Below are 25,585 nucleotides of genomic sequence, written 5' to 3' on the forward strand. Positions count from 1 at the left end.
TAAAACTACTGCTGGACATCTGAAAGACAAGGAGCAACGAACTATCTCTCTTCCCCTTTTGCTCTAAAAAATAACTTGCACACAAAAATGCGACCGCCGGGTCGCACTTCTGTTCCTGCCTGTATCATACACAAATTTATTTTCCAGTCTTTTAAAAAGGAGTAAATCCCTCTTAGTAACAGGCAGCATCCATCATAACGTGCGCGAGCCTGTTAACGGTGCCCTGGCGGCAGACGTGTCTTGAATTTCGTTCTGCTACAAGCGACTGCCATAAAGTTATGAGGGAAAATCATCGTTTTTGAACCTTTATGAATCGTAATCAAATCGTCACGTGTCGAATCGCGATGCATGTAATAATCGATTTTTTTGGAACTCCTCTATTATACAATGCTCAGAAGAAATGAGTAAACCTAACTCAATGTAAAAATCATGCTTTTAACTCCATCTCATTGCAAAAAATGCCAGGATATGCAAATTGCCAGTGGCTATAATGTTGAAAATTACAGGTTTCCCACTGGACAAAGCTGTGGAATATGCCAAGCTCAGGAATCCACTGCTTATCAATGACCTCAACATGCAGTATTTTATACAAGACAGGTACAGTATACACACACGCTCACACACCCACACACAAATGCAATTTCTTGGGTCAGAAGCATACCGTGCACTACCCTCTCCACACAATCCATCACTGTGCTGGGTATTAGCTGCCAGTCGGGGACTTGGCAGCCACAGTAATAGGGCGGTAGGTGGGTCCCACACTCTATGGCGTGGCTCCTGGGGTGTGGCTTCATCTCTGCCTGGGCTGCCAGCCAGGGTCGGGGCTCCGATCTCGCACCGCCCCGCGGTGGCTTCTCGGTGCTCTCCTGCTTCCGCCTCTTTTCTGCCTGGGTATCCTCCCTGCGTTCCGGTGCGGGTCACTGGCTGGGTGCCAGTGAGTAGGCCGGGTATTGTCCTGCCCTGGGCTTAGTGGGCCGTGGGGGTCCCGCAGTGTGCCGTGTCAGTTGGGGGGCTGCGGCGGTGGCTTGAGGGCCTGGAGGATGGGCGGTGGTGGGAGTGGGCGTGTGGGGTGGTGGCGCATCCCCTCATCCCATCCCTGAAGGCCGGTTGATAGGGGCGTGGATGGTTGACCACTCTGGATCCCGGGGGATGAAGGCGGCCCCCTTGTTGGTAGTTAGGGAGGAGGAATGGTCTGCGCTGGCTCACCCCACCCCAATTGGCTTGGAGCGGCTCCCACTCGTGTGCAGGACTATCACATGTCTGATTGGATTTATGCATGACTAGGTGCAATTAGACACATTCAAGTACAGAAGCTCGGTGTCAGGATTAGGGATCAGGCAACATATGCCAACAGATCCACTCTCACATGGAATTTACACAAATACTGGGTTTTATACCTCACATGGCTGATTTGTGTACACTTCACCCCTCCAAGCGCTCATCTTTCTAACTCTCACTTTCTCCTTGGTCGTCAGGCCCCCCTATATGGTGTCAACCGGAAATACATCTGGCTAACGATAGCACCAACATATTCATAGTTAGTGTGGGCCAGGGGTGTCAAACCAATTCACAAAGGGCCAAGAGGGTCCTGGATTTCGTTCCAACCAATGAAGAGGTCATCTTTTCCCCAATCTGATCTCCTACAAGTGTAATCAGTTGATTGCAGATTTGCAGTCAGGTGCTGCTTGTTTCAGCAGAAAATTCATTGGTTTATTGTTCTGCGCAGTCTTGGTTGAAATAATCCAGGACCCTCTTGGCTCTTTGTGGAATTGGTTTGACACCCCTGGTGTAGGCGTCCAATGAATTTCTTGTTGCTGTACGCTACTTCTGTCTCTCTCTCCTTTTTTCTGTCCCCCCCATAACCCATTCCCGTTCGCTGCTGTCTCCTAATAAACTAAACACATACAAAATAAGAGATGCTCACCATGCTAAAGCTAACGCTAACGCTAATGCTACGAGTTACATTTAGAGTGTAAGGATCACTCAGTAAGCAATTTAAGCTAAAGACAAATTGCATGTCCTCTCATGCAAGATAAAAAAATCTATCATAAAATGCTGGCCAAAAGTATTGGTACCCCTGCAATTCTGTCAGATAATGCTCAATTTCTCCGAGAAAATGATTGCAATTACAAATGCATTTTTGGAGTTTTGTGTAAAATGATAATGATTTTTTTTTTCATTCTCTTTATCATTCTCTTTTGTGTTTTTTCATTGCAAGCAAAATAAATGAAGATATTACTGACAAAGCGTTTGTAATTGCAATCATTTTCTGGACGGGCTAAAAATCAGATTTTGTCTGCCAGTCTGAATAAGGGCTAATTGCCATGAATGTGGCCTACGAAACACAATGAGTTTGACACCCCTGTGAATGTATACGTGCGAGTTTGCCTTAAAAAGTAAAATTACAGTAGGTACTGAGTGTGCAATTTATTCACATTGATAATAGGCTTGAAGAATACTAATTATCCAGCAACTGCAGCGCGTTTGGGCTAAAGTGCCTGACGCTTACTAGTAGGGTTGGGAATCTCTGGCATGAAGCTGATTCGATATGTACCGTATCTAGATACACAGGTTACGATTCGTTTCAAACACGATACATTTTTAAGGCCGACCGATACGATTCGATACAGTTTAAGAATGATACGGTTCGATACAGAGTGAAAACGATACGATAGTAAACATTTGTTGTGTGTGTTCGTACAGTATTTTAAACATATAAAAAAAGACCACATTTCGAATAGTAAAATTAAACAACAAAATTTCATACCAATGTTGTGTTTTATTTTTTTATGAAAAAAAATAAAATAAGGCTTACTATATGACCGTCATTTTGTTGGATGGGATTGATAATAAAATAAAACTCCAGTGACAGACAACAATAAAGTGCAGTAATTCAGTTACTGTATTTCCTGGTGTTTCGAACACAAGAGGTAAGTAATTTAAGTGCAAACTTTCAACGTAAAAATCTTACAAACAAAAAATATTAATTATATGCAGCAGCTCTAGAAAAAAAAAAATTAAACCTGCAATGTTATCATAAATAAATAATAAATTATGCTTTACCACTGGTATAATGGGGGGAATAAAAACATGGCATTTTAGACAGACAGGTCAATAATCATTACTTTAACCTTATACACAGCAGAGTCTTTCACTTATGCCTGTGCTTTCACATTTTTTTATTCCTCATCACTGTCCATATCTTTTTTGAAGGGCAGATTTTTCTTGAGGAAGATCAACTAATCCACATGTTAATGTTTAAGTAAACTGCGTTTCGTGGAAAAAAAATCTCCAGAGGGTTGTGCTGCCCTTCCCGCCATTGTAGTAGGTTATTTTTCAGGGTTAGAAACTCACGATCTCTGTACCGCTCCACACGTCACACTAGCTCTGTCCCATGCGAACAGATCTGGCTGCCTTCCTCACTTCAAAGTCCGACTTTTGTTTTTCCTGGGTGCGTTGAAAATCAATCGCTGCACGTCGCTGGCGTCGGTGCTCAAACTGTCCATTGTTTTAGCATATTGCTTCGTTGCCACTACTAGTTTCGTTTTCGTTTTGGGCTGTGAAGAAAACTCTACGCAGCGTGCGTTACAGTGGTTCTGTTAGCTCTCGCGTTTTTATGACACGCCCGTGATGATGGGGAATGACGGCGATTAGTAGCGGTTCTGCCGAAATGCAGGGAAAGTTGTGCGTGCGGTCTCAATCTAAGTGCGCTGTGTGGTGAAAAACACAAGCGCAGCATGTGAAGTAAAAGCTAAATTATCATCACATTAAGCAATGCATTGAATTAGGCATTAGAAGCCGAATCTTGTGCTCACGATAGCCGAATTCTATCTCTACTATCGGTTCATTGAATATTTAATGGCTAATTTCTGTCGAATGGTAACTTAACTATTGATACAGCTGTATCTCTCACCTGTAAAACCGGATATCCGGTCGTATCGGTTTATCGTTCTCAAGCTTACATATTAGTACTTATTTTTTTATTGGTACCACAGGAGGGAAGTGTACCGCATCCTTCAAGAAGAGGGCATCGACCTACCTCGATACGCCGTTCTGAACCGGGACCCTGACAACCCCGAAGGTAAAGGCTAGGGAAATGGATCGATAGGGCGGGAAAGATTCATTGAAAGTGGGTTAAAGCACTCACGCTTGCTTTATCTCAGAGTGCAACCTTGTGGAAGGGGAGGATCATGTGGAAGTGAACGGGGAGGTGTTCCCTAAACCTTTTGTAGAGAAGCCAGTCTGCGCAGAGGACCACAATGTCTACATCTACTACCCGACATCAGCAGGTGGCGGCAGTCAGAGACTGTTTAGAAAGGTAAAGAAACTGACGTAACCGGCGTGGGATCGATCCCTACTCATTGCCTGTGATTGACTTGCAATGCCTCGCTGCTTTAAGATCGGGAGTCGTAGCAGCGTGTACTCACCGGAAACTAGTGTTCGCAAGACTGGGTCTTACATATACGAGGAGTTCATGCCGACAGACGGTACTGACGTGAAGGTACTATAGCTGTTTTTTTTTTTTTGCACTGTCTGTGAATTTTATATTTCTACAGAAACCCTTGTTTTTGTGTATTGTTTCCTCAGGTGTACACGGTGGGTCCAGACTACGCCCACGCAGAGGCCCGGAAGTCTCCTGCGCTGGACGGGAAAGTGGAGCGAGACAGCGAAGGGAAGGAGATTCGCTACCCTGTCATGCTGACCGCTATGGAGAAGCTGGTTGCTCGAAAAGTCTGCCTAGCCTTCAAGGTAAGCAGGTTAAACAAATGCATCAGGGTGTATTCCACTTGTGCCGGTATGAGATTTTGACGGCATGATGACCTAAAGCAAAAATAACGCGGTTTTACAGTATCACGGTATTGCAATTATAGCTGTAAAATGTGTTATTTTGAGATGTATCGTTTATGAAAAAAAATAAAAAAATAAACTTTTTTCCATTGAACAGGATTTTTTTTTCACAACATATTTGCAAATTGGAACATCAACATGAATATAATGTTAGAGCGCGTGTGTATGACTCGTATCATTATTTGCACATTAACCGGTAACCGGCACAAGCCTAATGTGAAGGCAGCATATCGGAAAGAGTAGTTGAAGAATAAGAAGAATCTGTGCCAACAAAACATCGCTCTGTCCTTTTAGACATTAAACGCTAGCGTCGTTTCGTGTATTTTTTTTTGTTTTTACGTTTTTTTGTCGGTTCGTCTGTGGTACAGACCAGTTTAGTATTGAGCAAGTTGCACCTAGCCTGTCTTCCGCTTGTTCTGCTTTTACTTGCTTCCAAATTCACATGTGGGTTTCCTCAATGGTACATTCCTGGACCCCTTCTATTCAACATCTATCTATATGCTTCCCTTGGTTCAAATTATGGAACAGTACAACATCTCCAATCTAGGCATATGCCGGTTACTGTTTTAAAGCTTTACCGTGGTGTGAAAACGTTACAGTTTCAAATTTTTCCATCATACAGTAGTACAGTATTAGCTATTTTTTTATGTCCCCAAAATACAGCGTGAAATCCGGGGCTTGGAGCGGCAGCGCTCATCCCTCCCCCTCCGGTTGTTGCTCTGTCCTGTGTCTGTCCGTGACAATACTCTGTCGCTGTGCTGTAGAGTAGACACAATGGCTGAAGGTGGAGACGCTATAATTTAGCCACCCCCTCCCTCAAAAAAGACAGTCGCTAGTATGGGAGTACTTCGGCTACCGAAAAGAAACCGAAGGCCGTGGCTTAGAGGAGGAAGGACAGCTGACGTGCAAGACATGCTTGGGGAGGGTGTTTGCCAGGGTAGGCAACACCTCCAACATGATTTTACATTTACTTGACCATTATCTGTCACTAAACACAAAATTTAAGGTAAGTAAACGCTGTCATGAACGTTTCCAACCAGCTACGAGAGTTCACTCCAGCGTGTTTAGTGTGTCTAGCGATGATAAAACAAATACTATAACTAGGGTTGTTCCGATCATGTTTTTTTGCTCCCGATCCGATCCCGATCGTTTTAGTTTGAGTATCTGCCGATCCCGATATTTCCCGATCCGATTGCTTTTTTTTTTTTGCTCCCGATTCAATTCCAATCATTCCCGATAATTTTTCCCGATCATATACATTTTGGCAATGCATTAAAAAAATGAATAAAACTCGGACGAATATATACATTCAACATACAGTACATAAGTACTGTATTTGTTTATTATGACAATAAATCCTCAAGATGGCATTTACATTATTAACATTCTTTCTGTGAGAGGGATCCACGGATAGAAAGACTTGTGACTTTGTATATTGTGACTAAATATTGCCATCTAGTGTATTTGTTGAGCTTTCAGTAAATGATACTGAATGCCATGCCCAAATGCATGATGGGTGGGTGGAACCATGACAAGTGGAACCATGACTGTGCGTAGTGCTACCAATTCACATATCTTCTCTGCGATGGGATATAACATAAGGTGTTAAGAAAAAGATCAATTGCTACCTTGCTTCCCCACATAGCTTCCCATGATATTTCTAATCGTAGGGAGAGGGTTTATAAGGCTTTAGCCAACTAAAATAAGGCTCCAAAGGCTGCCAAAATTCACTCTACTCATTTTACGCTGCCTTTTAGCTCTCTATATAGGCAAAACGGCGCCATTACAGATGGAGCGCGACAGTGCGTGAGTGGGTCGTGCAGCGCATGCATTAATTGCGTTAAATATTGTAACGTGATACATTTTTTAAAAAATTAATTACCGCCATTATTGGGATAAATTTGATAACCCTACCTTAAGCCTAAACTAAAGACTCTGGATAAGTGTAACATATTATGTCTGTAATGTTAAATACAAATAGAAAACGATTTAATTTAAAAAAAATTATATATTAAAAAAAAAGCCATGGCCGATATTTATTTGCCGATTCCGATACTTTGAAAATGACATGATCGGACCCGATCTGCCGATCAATCTCTAACTATAACATAAGCTTGTTAACGAGGCAGATAACATGGCTAGTTAGCATGCCAAGACTGCTAACTAGTTTCCTCTCTACCATTAGCCAACTTTTGTAAAACTTTTGCCATTGTAAACATCATTTAAAAAAAATATTTTTTTTTTAAGAGCTTTCAAAATTATCGCGTTAACGGGCGGTAATTAATTTGTTAAATTAATCACGTTAAAATATTTGACGCAATTAACGCACATGCCCCGCTCAAATAGATTAAATTGACAGCACAGTGCAATGTCCACTTGTTACTTGTGTTTTTTGGAGTTTTGTCGCCCTCTGCTGGCGCTTGGGTGCGACTGATTTTATGGGCTTCAGCACCCATGAGCATTGTGTGTAATTATTGACATCAACAATGGCGGGCTACTAGTTTATTTTTTGATTGAAAATTTTACAAATTTTATTAAAACGAAAACATTAAGAGGGATTTTAATATAAAATTTCTATAACTTGTACTGACATTTATCTTTTAAGAACTACAAGTCTTTCTAGCCATGGATCGCTTTAACAGAATGTTAATAATGTTAATGCCATCTTGTTGATTTATTGTTATAATGAACAAATACAGTACTTACAGTATGTACCGTATGTTGAATGTATATATCCATCTTGTGTCTTATCTTTCCATTCCAACAATAATTTACAGAAAAATATGGCATATTTTATAGATGGTTTGAATTGCGATTAATTACGATTAATTTTTAAGCTGTATTTAACTGGATTAAAATTTTTAATCGTTTGACAGCCCTAGTTTTTTTTATAATACACCCTGTGGTGCTTTTTCTCTCTGGCGACTTTCTGTGTTGAGAGAGGCTGGGTGTGTGTGTGTATCATGTGTAAATAATGAAACGAGTCTTACACACGTGCTCTCTCTTACTGTCACTCTCCATTAATATTCAACTAAATAATAGTAGTAGTGGCATGTGTTAAACATAAAATCAATTTGATCATATATTGTTTAAGTCCAGTTCTATTTTACCAAGGGTTCTTGTTCTAATGTTGAACAACTTGACCTGTGCCTGTGGTTTTAGTGTATAAGTTCTAGTTATTTCAATTTTATTTTTAAAGTATTTTCAGTTTTTGTTATTTATTTTAACATTATATTCATGTTGATGTTCCAATTTGGAAATATGTGTTTTTTTAAAACTCATACATCTCAAAAAATAGAGCTATAATTGCAATACCGTGACCCTGAAACCGTGCTATTTTTGCGTGAGGTTATCATACCGTTGAAATCTGATACCGGAACATGCCTACTCCAATCACACCTATGCAGATTACACACATTTCTGTGTCCCCACATGATTATAGTCCCTTATTCTTACTGAGAAAATGTATTCAGAGTTAATCATTTTTGTGTCCATGTAAACTTACCCATTGAAATCTCCAGCGATGGAAGATTCTTGGAGGACAACAAGATAAACCCTGTTGTGTACCTTTTGTGTGACGGCAGCAAACAGTGTGCGGCTTCGACCTTCTCCGAGCCAATGGCCACTCGTTTGTCTGCGACGTCAACGGTTTCAGCTTCGTCAAGAACTCCATGAAGTACTACGACGACTGTGCCAAAGTGTTGGGGTAGGTCGTCATCGTTCTGGGTCGCAATAATCCATATATCAGACGGAATATGATCATTAATCAATGCATGTAATGTCAAAGATACACCTTTTTTTCCTCCCTCGAGGCAGTGTCGTTATTCTTTTGCGACAGCTTTGCAGTTGAGCTCCTTTTTGATTTATCACGACCACACTGCAAGTACCCTCGTAAACGTGACCACGACATCCACGGTAGTGAAAATGGAAACCGTCACATGTTAAAGGACTTCCTTAGGTGCTTAAAAAAACCTTTAGAATTCATTCCTTGGCATCAAAATATAAGTGTGTGCAAATTAAGCCCGAGTTATACTCCCGCGTTGCGTTGACGGCGAAGCGACTACAGCGTCATTCGACATGTGATAGTTCTCCGGCCAGGTGACGCGTTGCTCTGTAATTCACCGCCAAGCCATTAGAGGGGTGTGGCATTATGTTTGTACGGTTTTGGGGCATGCTTGTTGACTTCCTCTTGTGTAGTTTAACGGAGAAAAAAATAAACAATGCAAGATGGAACGCTTGAATGTGGATCTTCAGCTCATCAACATTGAATAAATGTTGATCATACAAATTTTGATGCACAGGTGACGCAGAAGACGGTTTTGAGGCGGTCTGTCCAACTTTTGATGCCGCATAGACAGTTCTAGCCTCGGGTGCAAACCAGCTAGCTGTAGCGGCTAGCTTCAAACTGGCGTCGAGCACTGCATCCAGCGTTTTGTTCGAGGTCTGCAAAGCCCTCCAGCCCGATTTGCCGTGTCCTACAACCAGCCAGTGGGAAGCCATAGCAGATTTCTGGCATCTATTGAACTTCCCAAACTGCGTTGGAAGCCTCATAAAAGCACCGAGGCACTCTCAATCAGTGATGATGTATCGTGTGTGAACTGTCTGTTGTTGAAAATTAAACATCAAAACAACTCTTTTGACACTAAACCAGTGCTTTATTCTTCATATACTTGAAGTGTGACACGTAAATAAGTCTCACAGCAAACATATGTACACAATAAATGATGAAGTGCACCAACCAAAAATACGACATAAAGTGATAAAAAGCTGGCAGTTTTTGGCCGACTGGGTCACCGCTTCTTGTGGTCATTCGATTCCGAACACACACATACTGTATTTGTCTCTGTGGTTCTTCCTTTTTAAAAAAAAAAAAAAAAAAGTATTTATTTTATTCAATCGCTGGCTGACCTCCAGCCCCGTATTTTCAGCAATCTCCTCCCACGAATTGCTTGCCATTTGACAATCTTCATTAAGAGTGTGACAATATCTCGATACAGCGATATATCGCGATATTTTGCAACCCGATGGGTTATCGATATGCTCCCGCCAAGTATCGATACTTTTATTTAACATATTGGCCGTACAATGGTGTTTGGATGCTGTAAACTGTTCAATGTTTGTTGAGCAATTCCTTGGCGTTCCACTAGGGGCGCTCGGGAGTGGCGGTGAGGGTAAAGTGCGCACAAGTTGTCTAGAGAAGAAGAGAGGGAGCTCCAAGTGGGTTGAAAAAATGAAAAAGCTCCGTGAGAACGGTGGAGGAAAAAATGAGAAAAATATTGCTACAAATCACACATGGGGACACATTTTAGATTTTACACCAACAAGAAAGGAAGTAAGGTGAACAAGGACTTTGCTGTATGCAAGAATTGTCTAAGAAAAATAAGTTTCACTGGGAGCTGGTGACGTAGTGGACACCATAGTTTGTGAGCTTCGCTTTCATCACTTGAGGTAAGAAAGTTTTGCAATGTAATTGACTTTTTAATTTACATCTATTATTTTGATGACATTTGGTGTTGAATGATCTAAAATAAACCAGGACCCTAAACTGGATGAAAATGAATATCGAACAAGCCCACATGAATTTACCGATTTATTTGATATTATTTGAGAACCACTTTCCATCTAGTTTACTACACAAACTGTTATTACTGTTATTTTGATACAATAAGCTATAAAAATGGTTTGAATAGGTTCCAAGATATATAAAGTGATGTGCATGATAATTAATGTAGCCTACATATTAAAAATAGGTAATTATTGAATTTTTAATTTCTATACATTCAATTCATTTTTTTTTTTTAAGTCAATACTTCCAACACAAAAAAAATCAGGATTTCCACTCAAACGCTATGAAGTAGCTAATATTTTTTGTTTTATTTTGTTGTTTTTAAGGTGAGGAAGACTGTGACTGAGCAAGTCTGACATCTTAAATGCTGAAGCAGATAGCGGAAGTGCTCAAACCAAGCAACAAAGGTCATATACGAAGAAAAGACCCACCAATTTTATCATTGCCCCACTCCAAGCTCAACTGCTGACACCTAGGGCACTTTTTATTTATTCATTTTTTTAAAGATTCAAAACTTTAAAGAAGTTAACGGTGCCATTCATCATGATCTCTCCAAGCGATGTCAGTGGTCTTGGTTTGTTTCCTCTATATGTGCAGGGGCACAATTTGCAGTAGATTTGTATTTTACAGCAATGTTGCACAGAAAAGGTGTCACTGTTTAATAAATGACTTAAACAGTATTTTTTCTATTTTTGAATTTATTTTTTTTTCCGTTTTAACAGTTGTATCGTAGAATGTCATGTATCCAATTTCTGACCAATATATCGATAATCGATGTATCGTGATATAATCGTTATCGTGAGCCTTGTATCGCGAATCGTATCGTATCGTGAGGTGCCCTGAGGTTCCCACTCCTAATCTTCATAATGTCTTGATGAGACATTGTAGAAGTTGTCGTACTTGCTCTTCATTGATACTCTCGTCGGCTTGGTCCATTTTTGCGTGTAGAAAATTAATGTTTGAGAATGACGGTGATTTCACGCTGAACCGGAAACAACAGTCAGAGCAGACCAATCATAGTCCGTTTCCACCACGTCATATGCGTCTACGCGAAGGTTATTCGAAATTCGAGAGGAGCGCGTCAGGCTACGGCGCAGGGTCGTAACTCAGGTCTTCCTTGACGGCGCAGGTCTGACGCGGAAGTATAACTCGGCCTTTAGGTTTAAGTGTGTGACAAACCACCCTCCTGCATCCGTGTGGTGCCATTCAGTTTTATTCCCCATTGCTTCCACAGGAACATGGTGATGAGAGAGTTAGCCCCCCAATTCCACATTCCCTGGTCCATCCCGATGGAGGCCGAAGATATTCCCATTGTTCCAACAACCTCAGGAACCATGTAAGTCTTACCTAGAAATATATTTGGAAGTGAACGGTTAATAATTGACAGTCATCTCTTTAAATTGAATATTGGAAATTTTACACTGCAATTTTTTCCTATTAATTCATGTTTGTAAGTACATTTTTTTTTTCATCGTAACTTGTATTCATTGTAAATTGTAAGTGACCTAATATCAACAGGAAGTGACCTGTATTGACAGGAAGTGACCCTGAAATGCCTAAATCAAAGAAAGTGACCCTAAATGACTCAAAACAAACAGGAAGTATCCCAAAACACCAACCATCACAGCAAAGCTGACATCACAATTATCCAGAAATTATATTTTCTAGTACTTAATTTTTTGTTTCTCAGATGCGCTTATGTTGAACACGTTTCTGTGATTATGACATGTTATGGTAAAAACAGGCACTCCACAGACGGGCTGTGTTTATGCTGCTTCTCTGATCTCAAATTACAAAAGTAATTACCATTATTACGCCTCATTTAACCTCATTTTCTCATGACGCAGGATGGAGCTGCGCTGTGTTATCGCCATTATTCGCCATGGAGACCGCACACCAAAGCAGAAAATGAAAATGGAGGTTCGACATCCTCTGTACGTATATTACACATGCGAAATGATGTCCTTTTCTGTTCAAGATAACTCAAGAATGAATCAAAGGATTGTTATCAAGCTTGTTGATATGATTGTAATGCAAAATGAAAGAGGTAATTACATTTTTGGGGTAATGAGGCCAAAGGTCACAAAGGTCATAAATAGATTTGTGTTCAACATAACTCAAGAACGAATCAAAGATTATTATCAAACTTGCAAAATTTGTTTTCAATATGAAACGGAAGAGGTGACTGCATTTTACAGGCATGAAAATCTCTCACCTTTCGGCGAAATTCGCCGTTTTGAAGTCAAAAAGGGCGACCTACGTGAATTGCGTAGATCCGAGGAGAAATTCTTTTTGGGAGGAGGGGGTCGGGAGGTTTTATTTAATTATTATTATTATCATCATGTGATTAACTTATTACGTAAACTGAGCACTTAAGAACACAGTCAGCATATCCTTCTAGATGCTTCGCTGACGAGAACCAATCATCGGCCCAAGCTGCGTTCCATTATTCCAAACGCGCGCACTCCTTACGCGTGTACATGGAGTGCTCGGAGAGCCTTCGGTTGCATTGCAAAGCTAAAAAGCAGGCCTTATCCACATCGGGGCAGACCAGAGCGCAGCATACACACTTGCCTGTATTTGCCAGCAGATTGAATTTGGTGAGTAATGGTTTCAATCGTTTTCACGTTTTGCGATATAAAAAAGCCATTCGCTGCAGCTTGCGTTGAACACTGCCAGAGCTAGCCAAATCTCCCATGAAAAAAAATAGCTCCCGTTAAATTGGCGTCAAGCTTGTGTATTTAGCGGTAATATAAACGAAGAAACACACTGTTGAGTCAAATTAAGCGGCATTCTCTCGGATGGAGGGGGCGCCTCACATCGCTCCCATCGTCCGCCGGAGACGCGTTATTTTCGGCTTGGATTTGAGCTAACGGCCGGTGTCGGCACAACAGCGGCCCGACGAGTGGTGGGAATGAGTCCTGCTTCTTAAAGCTTTTCAGAAATACAGGGATCCCTCGTTTTTCGCGGTTAATGGGGACCAGAACCCGCCGCAATAAGTGAAAACCGCGAAGTAGCCCCCCCCCCCCATTTTTTTGTGCGTGTTCAATGCATTTATTCAGATTTTACATTGGAAAAAAGATACATATATATAAGACATGTTTTTTCACTTTTTTCACCAAAGTATCATTTTTAAATGGTTTTCAAGCACTTCAAAATGTAAGAATTATGATAAGTTTTAAACATGTTACTGCCCCACCGAATTATTTTTAAACAAGAATAAAGTAGTTAGAAAATGCTTGGCTTTATTAAAAGCTTCATCGTGAGTCTACTCAAACCCTCTCAGGCTTTGGTAAACGGTGATTGGCACATGTGCAAAGTTTTTCTTTTTATATATATTTTTTTGTTTGAAGCAACTTATTTGATTGAATAATAAAGACAAAAATGTCCTAGCCAAAATGTGGCCCAAACGCAAAACATTACTTAAATGGAAACATTTGTTTCAATCAAGAAAAATAGTTTTCAAATGCTTTTTTTGTCTCAAATTTATTATTGCAATCAAAAACTTTTTTTTTTATTGAAGCTACTTTTTGGGATTAAAAGTATATACTGTATTTTGATTGAAGCAACTTTGTTTTTGATAGAAGTAACTTTGTTTTTTGATTGAATAATAAAAACACAAATCTAACTCCATCGTTATTGAGTGAGAAAGAAATTAAGAAAGCTTTAAAACTAAAAGCCACCGGGGAGTCTGTTTGTTTTTTTAAATATTTATATTTCATTACATAGACATGCGTCGTAGGGAAGGGAGATTGAGGGATAAAAAAAAGGAGTTAGATGAGGCTGCTAAAGGCAGTGGATACCTCATCAGCTGGGTGAATAGCAGACCTGGTAAGAACAAGTTTGCAAGGATAGTCGGGTATTAAATCCAATTATAAACACAATTACAATGTTATTTTTCTATAAGATTTTTATGTCATTGCTTTATTAATCATTAGGTGCTAGAGTTGTTAAGTATGGATAATAATGAAATAATGGTTTTAAGAAAACTGTGCTGTTGGTGGCTCAGTGACCATCTGATGTGGTTTGTTCTCAGATGAACAAGTTGAGGAAGGAAGTTTTGATGCAGAGGTTGAAGGAAGAAAAGAGGCAGACTGACTGAGTCACAGCCAGAAAGTGTTGATGACAGTTTTGATTTCTATTCACTGTTGCCCCCTCCCAATTAAAGTATGTCACAGTCGCAGCCAATTATTATCTAAAGCTGGTTAAAATTGAAGTTATGTTGTTTTAAGGTGTATTACGGTAAATACTTGTTCATGTGCCCCTTTTGATCTACGAGCACCCACCCCTCCACCGGTCTCTGCATGGCCCTGCTGAAACACAGTGTGGGTCGACAGAGCTCAATATTTTGTTGGGGTGTACAATACAGTGTACTGGAATATATTTCCTCCACACCCTTCTCACCTTTTTAACCCCTGACCCATTTTCATGCCTGATTTTAGAGTAACTAGGCCAAAGGTCACAAAGGTCAGACGGGTTTGTGTTCAAGATAACTGAAAAACAAATCAAAGATTATTATCAAACTTGCAAAATATGTTTTTAATATGAAACGGAAGAGATGACTACATTTTGGGGTAATTAGACCTGAAGTCACAAAGGTCAGACTGGTTTGCGTTCAAGATAACTCAAGAATGAATCAAAGAATTATTATCAAACTTACAAAATGTGTTTTCAATATCAAAGGGAAGAGGAATGAGATCAAAGGTCATGGAGGTCAGAAATAGGTTGGTGTTCAGGATAACTCAAGAACGAATAAAGGGATAACAGGTAGTCCCCGGGGTTATGAATGAGTTTCGTTTGTACACTGGCGACGTAACCCCAAGTTGGAATGAACCCATTAAATAAATCAAAATAACTATCCAAAAACTCCAAAAGTATTGTATTTTGTTTAATGATGGAGGATACACTGCCCTCTGGTGGCAACGTTGGGTTTGGCTGGACTGTCGCCTTATATGACTGAGAAGCAGACTCGGACGTCTGACTGGATAAGAGATGGATGCGCTCTGGTTTGGCACACATTTTTCAGCGATTTGTTATGAGAATTATAAAGCATTCGTGGCATTTAAGCTAGCGGACTTTTGTTAGGCAAATTAGGCTTATCTACTAAATTTACATATTGACCAGACTAGTAACCCGGGGACTACCTGTATTATCAAACTTGCTGATATGTTTGTAATATGAAATTGCAGAGGTTATTCAATTTTGGGAAAATGAGGTAAAAGGTCACAGAGGTCAAAAATTGAATTTTACGATAATGTGAAAACGGATTAGCCAAATGAACTCAAATTTGCAGGGTTGGTGATATGATGACAAGAGAAAAAGGGATGATGAAGAACATTGTTTCTGGTTGTGATGTCACAATCATAGTTGTTGAATAAAAAAGTGGGCGTTCCCTGTTGCATTGATTTGGGCAAAATAACAATGAAATGGTAGAAAAAAAAGCACGCCAGATTTGAGTGGCAAATATGTACATTCTACATGTAAAATTACATCAGCGCAGTCATTTTCATTTTTTTGACATGGTCACCATTAAATTTTACCTGCACCAATAAACAGAAATTTCAAATTTGTGTTTTTCTCTACAATTCCTTACAGATTCTTTGAATTGTTTGAAAAGTGCGGAGGCTACAAGTCAGGAAAGCTAAAGCTGAAAAAACCAAAGCAACTTCAGGTGAGTTTTAAATAGTTGTGTTAGCGAACATCAAAGCAAAAATGAACACAAAGTGTTTGCTTTTCGCCGTTTATTGCCATTTCAAGTTGAGGTTTTAACATAAAACAAAGAGAATTGCACATTGTGTTTGTAATGAAAACAAAGAACCTATGAAAGTCTGCCAACTTAATGCTACTTTTGTCTTGCAAAACACATTACAGAATTTTCTCTTGGGTGTTTAAATGGTTTGTCAGACAGAACTTTTTCAGTTCCATACATATTTAAATAGTAGTAATAGCAATTTGATTTTTAGTCTAGACTATTCTTTGACTGAAATCCATTTTCTTGACTTAAAGATCTTTAAAGATGGTAACGGGAATTTGCATACCTCAATATTTAGAAAACTAACAGACCGCGATACAATTCTTAAAGCGGATAGCTTCCACCCACCTTGGCTGATAAATAATATACCTTTTGATCAGTTTCAGCGACTTAAACATATGTTGTGACTCAGAAGATGATTTTGAAAGAAATGCTCATGAGATGAGTTAAAGATTTAAGAAAAGAGAATGTAAACACAAGACTATTAATACAGCATATAATAAAGCAAAAATTGTCTCGAGAGAACAGCTAGTAGTTAAAAAACAGAGGCAACAAGAGAGTTCTAATCGTGTATTTTGTGACACATTATAGCAACAAAGCAAATGTAATTTAAAAAATTCTTGAAAAAAAACTGGGACATATTGAAATGTAACAGTTTACTCAAAGAGGCACTTCCAGATTTTCCAACTATTAGTTTCAGGAGAGCTCCAACACTTAACGATAAGCTTGTAAACAGAAAACCTGGTTGAGTATTAGATCAGGTAACCACAAGTGTGGTAACTGCAATCACTGCAGTAACATGACAAAAACATACTTTTTCCACAGATGTTACATAAGGTCGTAAATATAATATTAAGTCATTTATTAATTGCAATACCTCTTTTGTAGTTGACAAACTCGAGTGTCCATGTGTTTTTTTTTTTTTATATTGGAAGAACTAAAAGCAAACTGAAGGCAAGATTGGCTGAAAACAAACAAGCAATAAGAACTGGTAATCCATTGTACACTATGGCTCTACATTATAAAGAAGCTAACCATGGCAGTTGTGATTCTTTAAAGGGATCCTCGATCTTAAAGACATTTAATTCTTAAAAGATAAATGTTAGTATGAGTTATAATAATTTGATATTAAAACCCCTCTTAATGTTTTCGTTTTAATAAAATTTGTAAAATTATTTTAACTAATAGATCGCCATGCTTGTTGACGTCGCATTGCGGTGACCTCACCGGGCCCGCTCCCAAATTCCCAGCGTGTCACTCGTTAGCTACCCCAACATGTTGTTGGTTTTGCCCTTTCCAATTTGAACCAGAGCGAAAAAGTGAAGAGCAGGACAGCACTGTCGGTCGTTCACAAGACGAGCAGCAAAGGCAAAATGCAGAGCAGGAAATACCTGATAAGACAAGAGTTGGGCAAAACTGGTGATGAACTCGCGGCAAGTGCGTCTCAATGACAATGGAGCGAGAGAGTGTATGCTGTTGAGAACTCCGGTTTTTGTTAGCAGATCTTCAAGGTGAGCTATTGTGTGATCAAACTTTTTCCAATATAATTGGGTAGATTGTTAGCATCCAGAGCTGTCGTGTGCTTTACACACAGTACAGGCCAAAAGTTTGAACACACCTTGTCATTCGTGCATTTTCATTTTCATGACTATTGATATTATAAACTCTCACTGACGGTAATAAAACGATGAATGCGTGATAGTCAGGATCGGAGCCGTGTCGTGGCTGACTGTCCTCAATAAATTCGTCATCTGACGGGAACAAATCCTGGAATCGAGTGTAATCCATGTCTTGTACATCCAACTCACGTTTAGCTACATAAGGGTGGTCCATATTAAGTGCTCGGCGCGCATCAGCTGGCCACTGTACCATTGCATCGGACGTTTATTGATCAGTTTGAGTAGCAGCATCAATCATATTAGGTGAATACTGAACAGACACACTTACTGCCTGATGAACTGACAGTAGAAGTGAATTATAAGTGAATTAGCTTCCTCTCTGACTAGCTGTACGCCCGAAGGTTTGCCTACCGCTGTAGCGACAGGGAGCGGCTTGGCTGCTTAAGAGAGCGTCCAGAGTGTCTTGTCTTTGGCGCTTTATTGCGAGCATTTGACTCGATATCCGAGCACGTTGAGGCTTCTTGTGAGCGAAAACAGTCAGAACAGCATTTGGTTTTAGTCTGCGCTTATATCCAGCCGCTCCGGTGATCTCTTTCATAAGTTGTCGTCGACTAAAAGCCTCGAACGCAGTACGTAAAAATGGCGAGAGCAAAGCCTTGGGTCCTTGGGAAGTTTTGTCAGTCTGCAGGCATTTTCCCAAACCTTTCTCCTCTTCTTGTCAACAGGAAATCTGTGGAGACTCATGTCACTCCCCTTGTTTCCATCTGACTGGAAATTGCATCCAAAAGTAGCACATCGTGGCATTTTACTTCGCGAGTTTAGGCAGCAATACGCGATTGTTGTACACGCTACACAATTGGAAACATCCCAATTACGTCATCACTCCGAGCCCGCAAAACATGGCGCCAACTATTGGTCAAAATATGTACTAAATATTATAAAATATTGCAATTGGAGTAACATTTTATGTGTTTCTAACAACATATTTCAGTACAAGAGAACAATTGTGGTTTATTAGAGCCTACATGTCTTGTCAAGATCGAGGGTCCTTTTAAAGATTTCTGGCATTGACCACATTGAAAACTCCATAAGAGGTGGAGGCAGATTAAAAAGATTCTTACAGAGAGAAGGTTTAAATGAAGAACTGGACTTTTCTCCTTTTTTTGTAAAGTGTTGGGGCTCCTTGTACTATTGTGCATATTGTCGCTTGTTTTTTCCCTTAATGCACTATTAATTTTCAGAGTCTTTTTCCTGTTTCTCTTTATTGCTACTAAAAAAATATATGTACTAGGGCTGTCAAATGATTAAAATTTTTAATCGAGTTAATCACAGTTTAAAAATTAATCTTAATTAATCGCAATTCAAACCATCTCTAAAATATGCCATATTTTTCTGTAAATTATTGTTGGAATGGAAAGATAAGACACAAGACTGATATATATACATTCAACATACTGTACATAAGTACTGTATTTGTTTATTATAACAATAAATCAGTAAGATAGCATTAACATTAACATTCTGTTAAAACGATCCATGGATAGAAAGACTTGTAGTTCTTAAAAGATAAATGTTAGCACAAGTTATAGAAATTTTATATTAAAACCCCTCTTAATGTTTTCGTTTTAATAAAATTTGTAAAATTTTCATTAAAAAAATAAACTAGTAGCTCGCCATTGTTGATGTCAATAATTACACAATTCTCATGGTGCTGAACCCATAAAATCAGTCGCACCCAAGCGCCAGCAGAGGGCGACAAAACTCCAAAAAACACAAGTAACAAGTGCACATGACCCTGTGCTGTCATTTTAATCTGTTTGAGTGGGGCATGTGCATTAATTGCGCCAAATATTTTAACGTGATTAATTTTTAAAAATTCATTACCGCCCGTTAACGCGATAATTTTGACAGCCCTAATATGTACGTTAAGGTAATTTAAAAGGTTGGAAGAGGTCTTTGAGAAATTAGTCACAGTCTTGAAAGATAAATGTTAGATCTTCTGTCTTGAAACAATTCGACCGGGATACCCGTTCGTCAGACCACCGGCGTCTCTGTAAACAACTGACTAGAAATGTTAACATTAAAACTCATTGGCTGCCATTGATCGTTGCCAACCAACCAAAATGGATTGGACATCCATAGCTGTCAATTGATTAATTTAGCGTTTGGTATATTTTCCTCCTATTCCAGGAAGTTCTGGACATCGCTCGCTTGCTGCTACTTGAACTTGGCCAACATAATGACTGTGAGATAGAGGAGAAGAAGTCTAAACTGGAGCAACTCAAGACCGTCTTGGAAATGTGAGACCACAAACACGCAGACAAATGTTCCCCCCTTGTCTTTCCTGTTGTCCACTCATCTCTGAAATCACTGTGGCACTCAGGCCTGCCCATCATTCTCCATCTGTAATCCTGGATTAGCTCATTTGTTCTCTAACGTTCATCTTCTCTTCCCCTCCTCTGCTTCTTTCTCCTTTCCAAAAGGGAATCCAGCTTGATTGACACTCAGTATGCACCCTCTGCCATTACTGTATATTTTTTCTTGGTATTTTCGCAAAGGATGCTTATTTACATCCCTCCTATGGTTCTCCCGACAAGCAAAATATTAGGAACTTGCATGCGCCTGCTGATGTTCACCCATTTTTTTCTTGAACATCATTTAGCACAGGGGTGTCAAAGTCATTTTGGTTCGCGGGCCGATTTCAATTAGGTCTTATGTGGGCCGGAACAGTTTATTTTTGGCCAATTAAGTTACGTGAAATTGACGGCGTTGGACGTTCAATACATTTTCAATATGGATTGGATGTCTAGTGCCGTCAATGGCACTGAAATATGAGCATTCACACCTAGTCCTCTCAGTTTAAGGGAATTAGACATCTATCGTTGTCACTGGAAGCCAAAGAGTTCATTCTGGGTCATTCCCTTGTAATTTTAGTGTATTTAGGGGTCAATTCCTGTTTATTTTGGATCGGTTCCTGTTGATTTTTGGGCATTTCCAGGTTATTTCCTGCTCTTTGGTCACTTGCTGTTGATTTTGGGTTACTTTTGCTACATTTTGGGGCATTCCGGGGTCACTTCTTGTTCGTGTTGGATAACTTCCTGTTGATTTTAAGGCATTTTCGGGCCACTTCAAGCTCATTGGTCACTTTCTGATGATTTTTGGGCATGTTTTTACTACATATTGGGGGATTCTGGAGTAGGGTTGGGCATCGTTTGAATTTTAACGGTTCCGATTCAGATTCCATGTTTCGATTTCGGTTCCAAACGATTCTGATTCTTTTAATAGGCAGGGTCAAAAAAATTGCATAGCTTATATTAATTTCTTAACCCGATTACTTTTTAAATTATATATACTTTCAATTAACATTGCTATGAATTTCTCACAGGGATATTTTTAACTTATATAAATATCAGTCTTTGAACTCGAATATGATTCTAAAGTTTTTTTCCACAGGAGAGCACTTTCACATAGATGTTTATTTTTCAAAAGCTCATGGAGAAAACATTTACACATATTCTTTTGCCTATGTTTTAGAGTGTCCTGTGCTGCAGGCATTTTTACATGTCATTGAGCTCCCACTAATGGGCTAACTTGGTGCAGAATATCCATACCTGTCAACCCGAGGCCATTGGCAATCTTACAAATAGTGACGTATGCCCTTACAAATTGGTGATTAATCTTACAAAGTCGTATATAGCGTGCAATATGAAACAAAAATAAAACTCAATTTTTAAAATAATATGAATTTATTGGTAGAATTGTAACATATAACCTGTTGCAATTAAAGAACAATCAATATCTTCAGCAACATCATGATTACTAAAATTTAACAGTGACTTTTGTTATAATTGTATGTAGCACTTTTGGCAGTTTCTATCATGTCTTTTGTTGGCTGCATTTCATGGCACTTCAGCTCACAATTCAGTTTAACTTGAAGGTAGTTTGTTAGTGTGTCCAATTATAAATTTAAAAGGTCAATTGATAAAATTAACTTACCGATGCAATCTTTGAGTCTGGGAACATTTCTTTTGCTAATTCTGAGAAGTGATCAGCAATAGTTGCGGGCAAATTGTGTTCGGCAACAAATTGGCAGAATAAAATCTCCGCTTTTGTCACTTTTCATTCCGCAGACTTCATCTTTATGACCAGTGTTGTTAATCTTACTTTTAAAAAAGTAATTAATTAGAGTTACAAATTACTTCTCCCAAAAAGTTATTGAGTTAGTAACTCAGTTACCTGAATGCAAGAGTAATTAGTTAATTGGCAAAGTAACTGGTATTACCTTTCATGTTTTGTTTTTGTTTTTGTTTTTTCATTAAAATAAATAAATAAATAAATAAAACATAGTAACCTTTGCTATGTTTGGAAGTCATTTAATGTTGTGAATCAACCGTTAAAGTTGTTAAAATTGTTCCCGTTTTTGCTTTAGTTCCCTTCTGTCTACTTTCGGCATGTGAAAGTTTTTAAACTGTTTCATCATTTAAAGATAGATTCAAGTCAAGATTTTGCTGATTTAGAAGTATTTTAGATAAAAAGTTACTTAGGTTCGCTTGGACGGTTCACTACAACAGAGCCTTTCTGAGAAGTCGACTGCTTTAAAATGGCGGCTGTTTACCAATGCCGCCAAGTCTGTCATTTCGCATGTAGTTCTATATGCATGTGATATCTAGGCGTAGATTGTAGGCTGTCGGCTACAGTCAGGAAATCTTGGCGGCGCCTAGCATTATGTTTGCCGCAGCGTCACAACAAACTCTTCTCTCTCCGTGTCTGACTTTTCTCTCGTAACTCAACCAACGTAACGCATAGTAACATTGTCTCGTTGCCGAAACGGTTACAAAATCCAAACGAAGAAAAAAAAACATAATGCACGAAAAACGTACAGATTTTGAACGTACACCGTACACATTTAAAAATCAGTGCTCACTTGTACAAATTACGCCGAAACCGTACAACTTGACAGGTATAAATATCAAACAAACAAACAAACAAAAAAACAACAACCTGTAAAACCTAGTCCAGATTAGCAGCGGGTGCAGTTTTAAATCAGAAACCGCTTTTGTTGAGGAAAATGATCATATCTTGTGTACTCTTCTTGTGGTTTGGGGTCATTTTTGGACACCTCCTTGTTAACTCATTGGCGGTGCTAGATGTCCAATCCATTTTGACTAGGAGGGGGCAAAAGAATAAATGTGACTGTGGAAACAAACGTAAGCCAAGTGCAGTAGTGCACACACTATGTTTCCGGCCAGTGGGCCATGTGTTTGACACCCCTTAGCCTATTTGGTCCTGTTCCAATATTTTGTACAGCATTTGTGTAACCTGCAGAGTAAATACTCCATTTGATGCTTAGCCCTTAACAGGACACACATGAAAACACACAAAATGTGTGCGGTGCTGCAGCGTGTGCATGAGGACATCATCACGTATCACGTGGACTCAGCTAATCAGCTAATATCCATCTTTCATTGCACTCTAGTCTACAACAAAAGTTATCTCCATTGTGATTATCAATCTCGCAAAAAGACCGAAGGTTCCAAACTGACTGCTGAATTTTAAACAGCTTTTATTGCATTCAGTGGAAAGGTCGGGCGATACGAGTTGGCACGTGGCCATCCGAGCCGAGCTCAAACCTAAACAAAAAGTGTCATTACTCATACTAAGTATGTAGCATTCACAGCTCTTTGACAGCCTCACATGTATTTTACTGGCCGCCTGCCAGAGGCTTTTGTTTTTAGCTCGCCGTCCGTCATCATGTGACTGCCGGGGCAGCTGCCTGAGAACTATGGACTCATTAGGCTTCATTTTAACTGTCAAATTGTCAACATAAAGCAACACAACACTGCTAGTGCAATATTGAAGGTTACCGGAATGCTTCTTGTGTGTGTTCGGTTCTATCAGATTTAGCTTTACAACTAATTGTATTTATGCGTGCGTGTGTCTGCTTTCCTGCCTTATGTCCATATGACACTGTTTTGCCCGCTCTCCCTTTCTCTGCTTGTGTGTCTTTGTGTATGTGTGCGCGTTTGTGTTTATTCCCATCAGGTACGGTCACTTCTCAGGTATCAACAGAAAAGTCCAGTTGACGTATTTGCGTAACGGGCAACCAAAAGCCTCTAGTGAAGAGGAAGGTAACGCAGTATTATTTTTTTGTATCGTATACAACTGAATGAAAACGTACTGTATTTTCCGAACTATGAGGCACATCGAAGTATAAGGTGCACCTTCAATGAATGGCCTATGTATAGGGCACACCGCATTATAAGTCGCAGTTGTAGTTGTGGTAGTGATAGTGGTTGGGGGTGGGGTTGCGCATCCACTACATGGGGCTGGGCCACAATTAACCAATATAGATCCACATGCTGTATAAAGAGCACTGTAAGCTTTAGAGAAAATTTAAGGTTTTCAGATGTGCCTTATAGTACGGAAAATACGGTAATCATCTATAAGGCACTCATTTAAAACATTGCCATTGACGACGCTAGACGTCCTATCCATTTTGACTGGGAGGGCTGGCAGTGATCATGAGCATTCACAGTCAGTCCTCCCAGTTGAAATGAATTGGACATCTGTTGTTGTCAATGGCAGCTAATGGTTTCAGTACAATGAAATTTAAAATAATAAGATAAGTCACTTTAGGGTGTTATCAGAGGCCTTAAACAGTTAATTTTTATAAATATTCTATTTAGAATTTTTAATTATTCTTAAAAAAATATTTATTTATAAACTAGTCTAAGATGAAAAAGATTTAAAAAATAATACTCTAGGGAAATACTCTAGTTAATATTGTGGCCTAAATTTGACTTACAACGGATTTATTTATTTTTTTAACGATCAAAAATTGTCACTTGCCTTACAAAGGGTTTTTATTTTATTTTTGCTTTAATTATTTAAAGGAAAACAGTAAAAAAAAAAAAAAAAATATATATATATATATATATATATATGTTTTTTTTTTTTAAATTAGCGAAAATTGTCACTTGCCCCATTAAGAGTTTTTCTTTCTTTTTTTTTTTTTTTTTTTTTTTGGAGGAGGGAATAGTAAAAAAAAAAAAAAAAAAGATTTGATTTTTTTTTTTTTTTTTTTTTTTTTAATGATCAAAAATTGTGACTTGCCCAATAAGGGCTCTTACTTTATTTTTTCTATTTTTTTGTGCAAAAAGAAAGATTTTTAATGATCAAAAATTGTCACTTGCCTATAAAGTGTTTTAATTTTGTTTTTATTTTAATTATTTTAATGAAAACGGTAAATATATATATATATATATATATATATATATATATTTTTTTTTTTTTTTAATTATCAAAGTTTGTCAATTGCCCCATAAAGGGTTTTTATTTTATTTTTTATTTTTGGAGGGAAAAGAGTTTTTATTTTTATTTTTTTTTTTATTGATCAAAAATTGGCACTTGCCAAATAAATGGTTTTTATTTTTGATTTTTTTTTTTTTTTGGGAGGGAAAATAGTCAAATAAAAAAACGGATTTTATTATTATTTTTTAATTGATCAAAAATGGTCACTTGCTCTATAAAGGTATCAATTTTATCATCATAGATTACAAAAACATTTTTTGATTAACTTTTGCTAGCGACACAAACTAATCTGTCGAGCCTCATCCGACCCCCGGGCCTTGAGTTTAACACCTGTGCTATAGAAGTACACTGGAATGTATGCAAATCCAACATAAAGAGAACCTTACAAGGCTCCCGGTGCTTCTGGTTGAGGAACTCCAGATGGACACGCAATACATAAACAGAGGCCCTTTTATGAGGTTTTGCTGACTATTTCTGTCTTACGCACCA

General features: G+C 38.8%; 1 protein-coding gene across 9 annotated transcripts in view; it reads left to right on the top strand.

The window, feature by feature from the left end:
• Positions 1 to 25,585, top strand: part of LOC130916032 (inositol hexakisphosphate and diphosphoinositol-pentakisphosphate kinase 2-like) — a 92,495-nt gene that overhangs the window by 15,128 nt on the left and 51,782 nt on the right. For 5 of the 9 annotated variants that reach the window (XR_009063213.1, XM_057836377.1, XM_057836380.1 and 2 more), the window contains exons 4-16: positions 507 to 597; positions 3,996 to 4,081; positions 4,164 to 4,318; positions 4,400 to 4,501; positions 4,588 to 4,749; positions 8,433 to 8,554; positions 8,687 to 8,806; positions 11,649 to 11,750; positions 12,262 to 12,348; positions 16,010 to 16,085; positions 19,976 to 20,085; positions 20,269 to 20,292; positions 23,828 to 23,913. Coding sequence is in view for 8 of the 9 variants with exons in the window: in XM_057836377.1 (XP_057692360.1) it covers positions 507 to 597; positions 3,996 to 4,081; positions 4,164 to 4,318; positions 4,400 to 4,501; positions 4,588 to 4,749; positions 8,433 to 8,554; positions 8,687 to 8,806; positions 11,649 to 11,750; positions 12,262 to 12,348; positions 16,010 to 16,085; positions 19,976 to 20,085; positions 20,269 to 20,292; positions 23,828 to 23,913 (1,323 nt within the window). In the remaining variant the exon portion in view is untranslated. The remainder of the gene's footprint in view (positions 1 to 506; positions 598 to 3,995; positions 4,082 to 4,163; positions 4,319 to 4,399; positions 4,502 to 4,587; positions 4,750 to 8,432; positions 8,555 to 8,686; positions 8,807 to 11,648; positions 11,751 to 12,261; positions 12,349 to 16,009; positions 16,086 to 19,975; positions 20,086 to 20,268; positions 20,293 to 23,827; positions 23,914 to 25,585) is intronic. The other 4 variants (XM_057836382.1, XM_057836385.1, XM_057836378.1 and 1 more) reach the window with 3 other exon arrangements.

The sequence above is a fragment of the Corythoichthys intestinalis genome, chromosome 5, assembly GCF_030265065.1.
Source record: "Corythoichthys intestinalis isolate RoL2023-P3 chromosome 5, ASM3026506v1, whole genome shotgun sequence".
Classification (NCBI taxonomy): Eukaryota; Metazoa; Chordata; class Actinopteri; order Syngnathiformes; family Syngnathidae; genus Corythoichthys; species Corythoichthys intestinalis.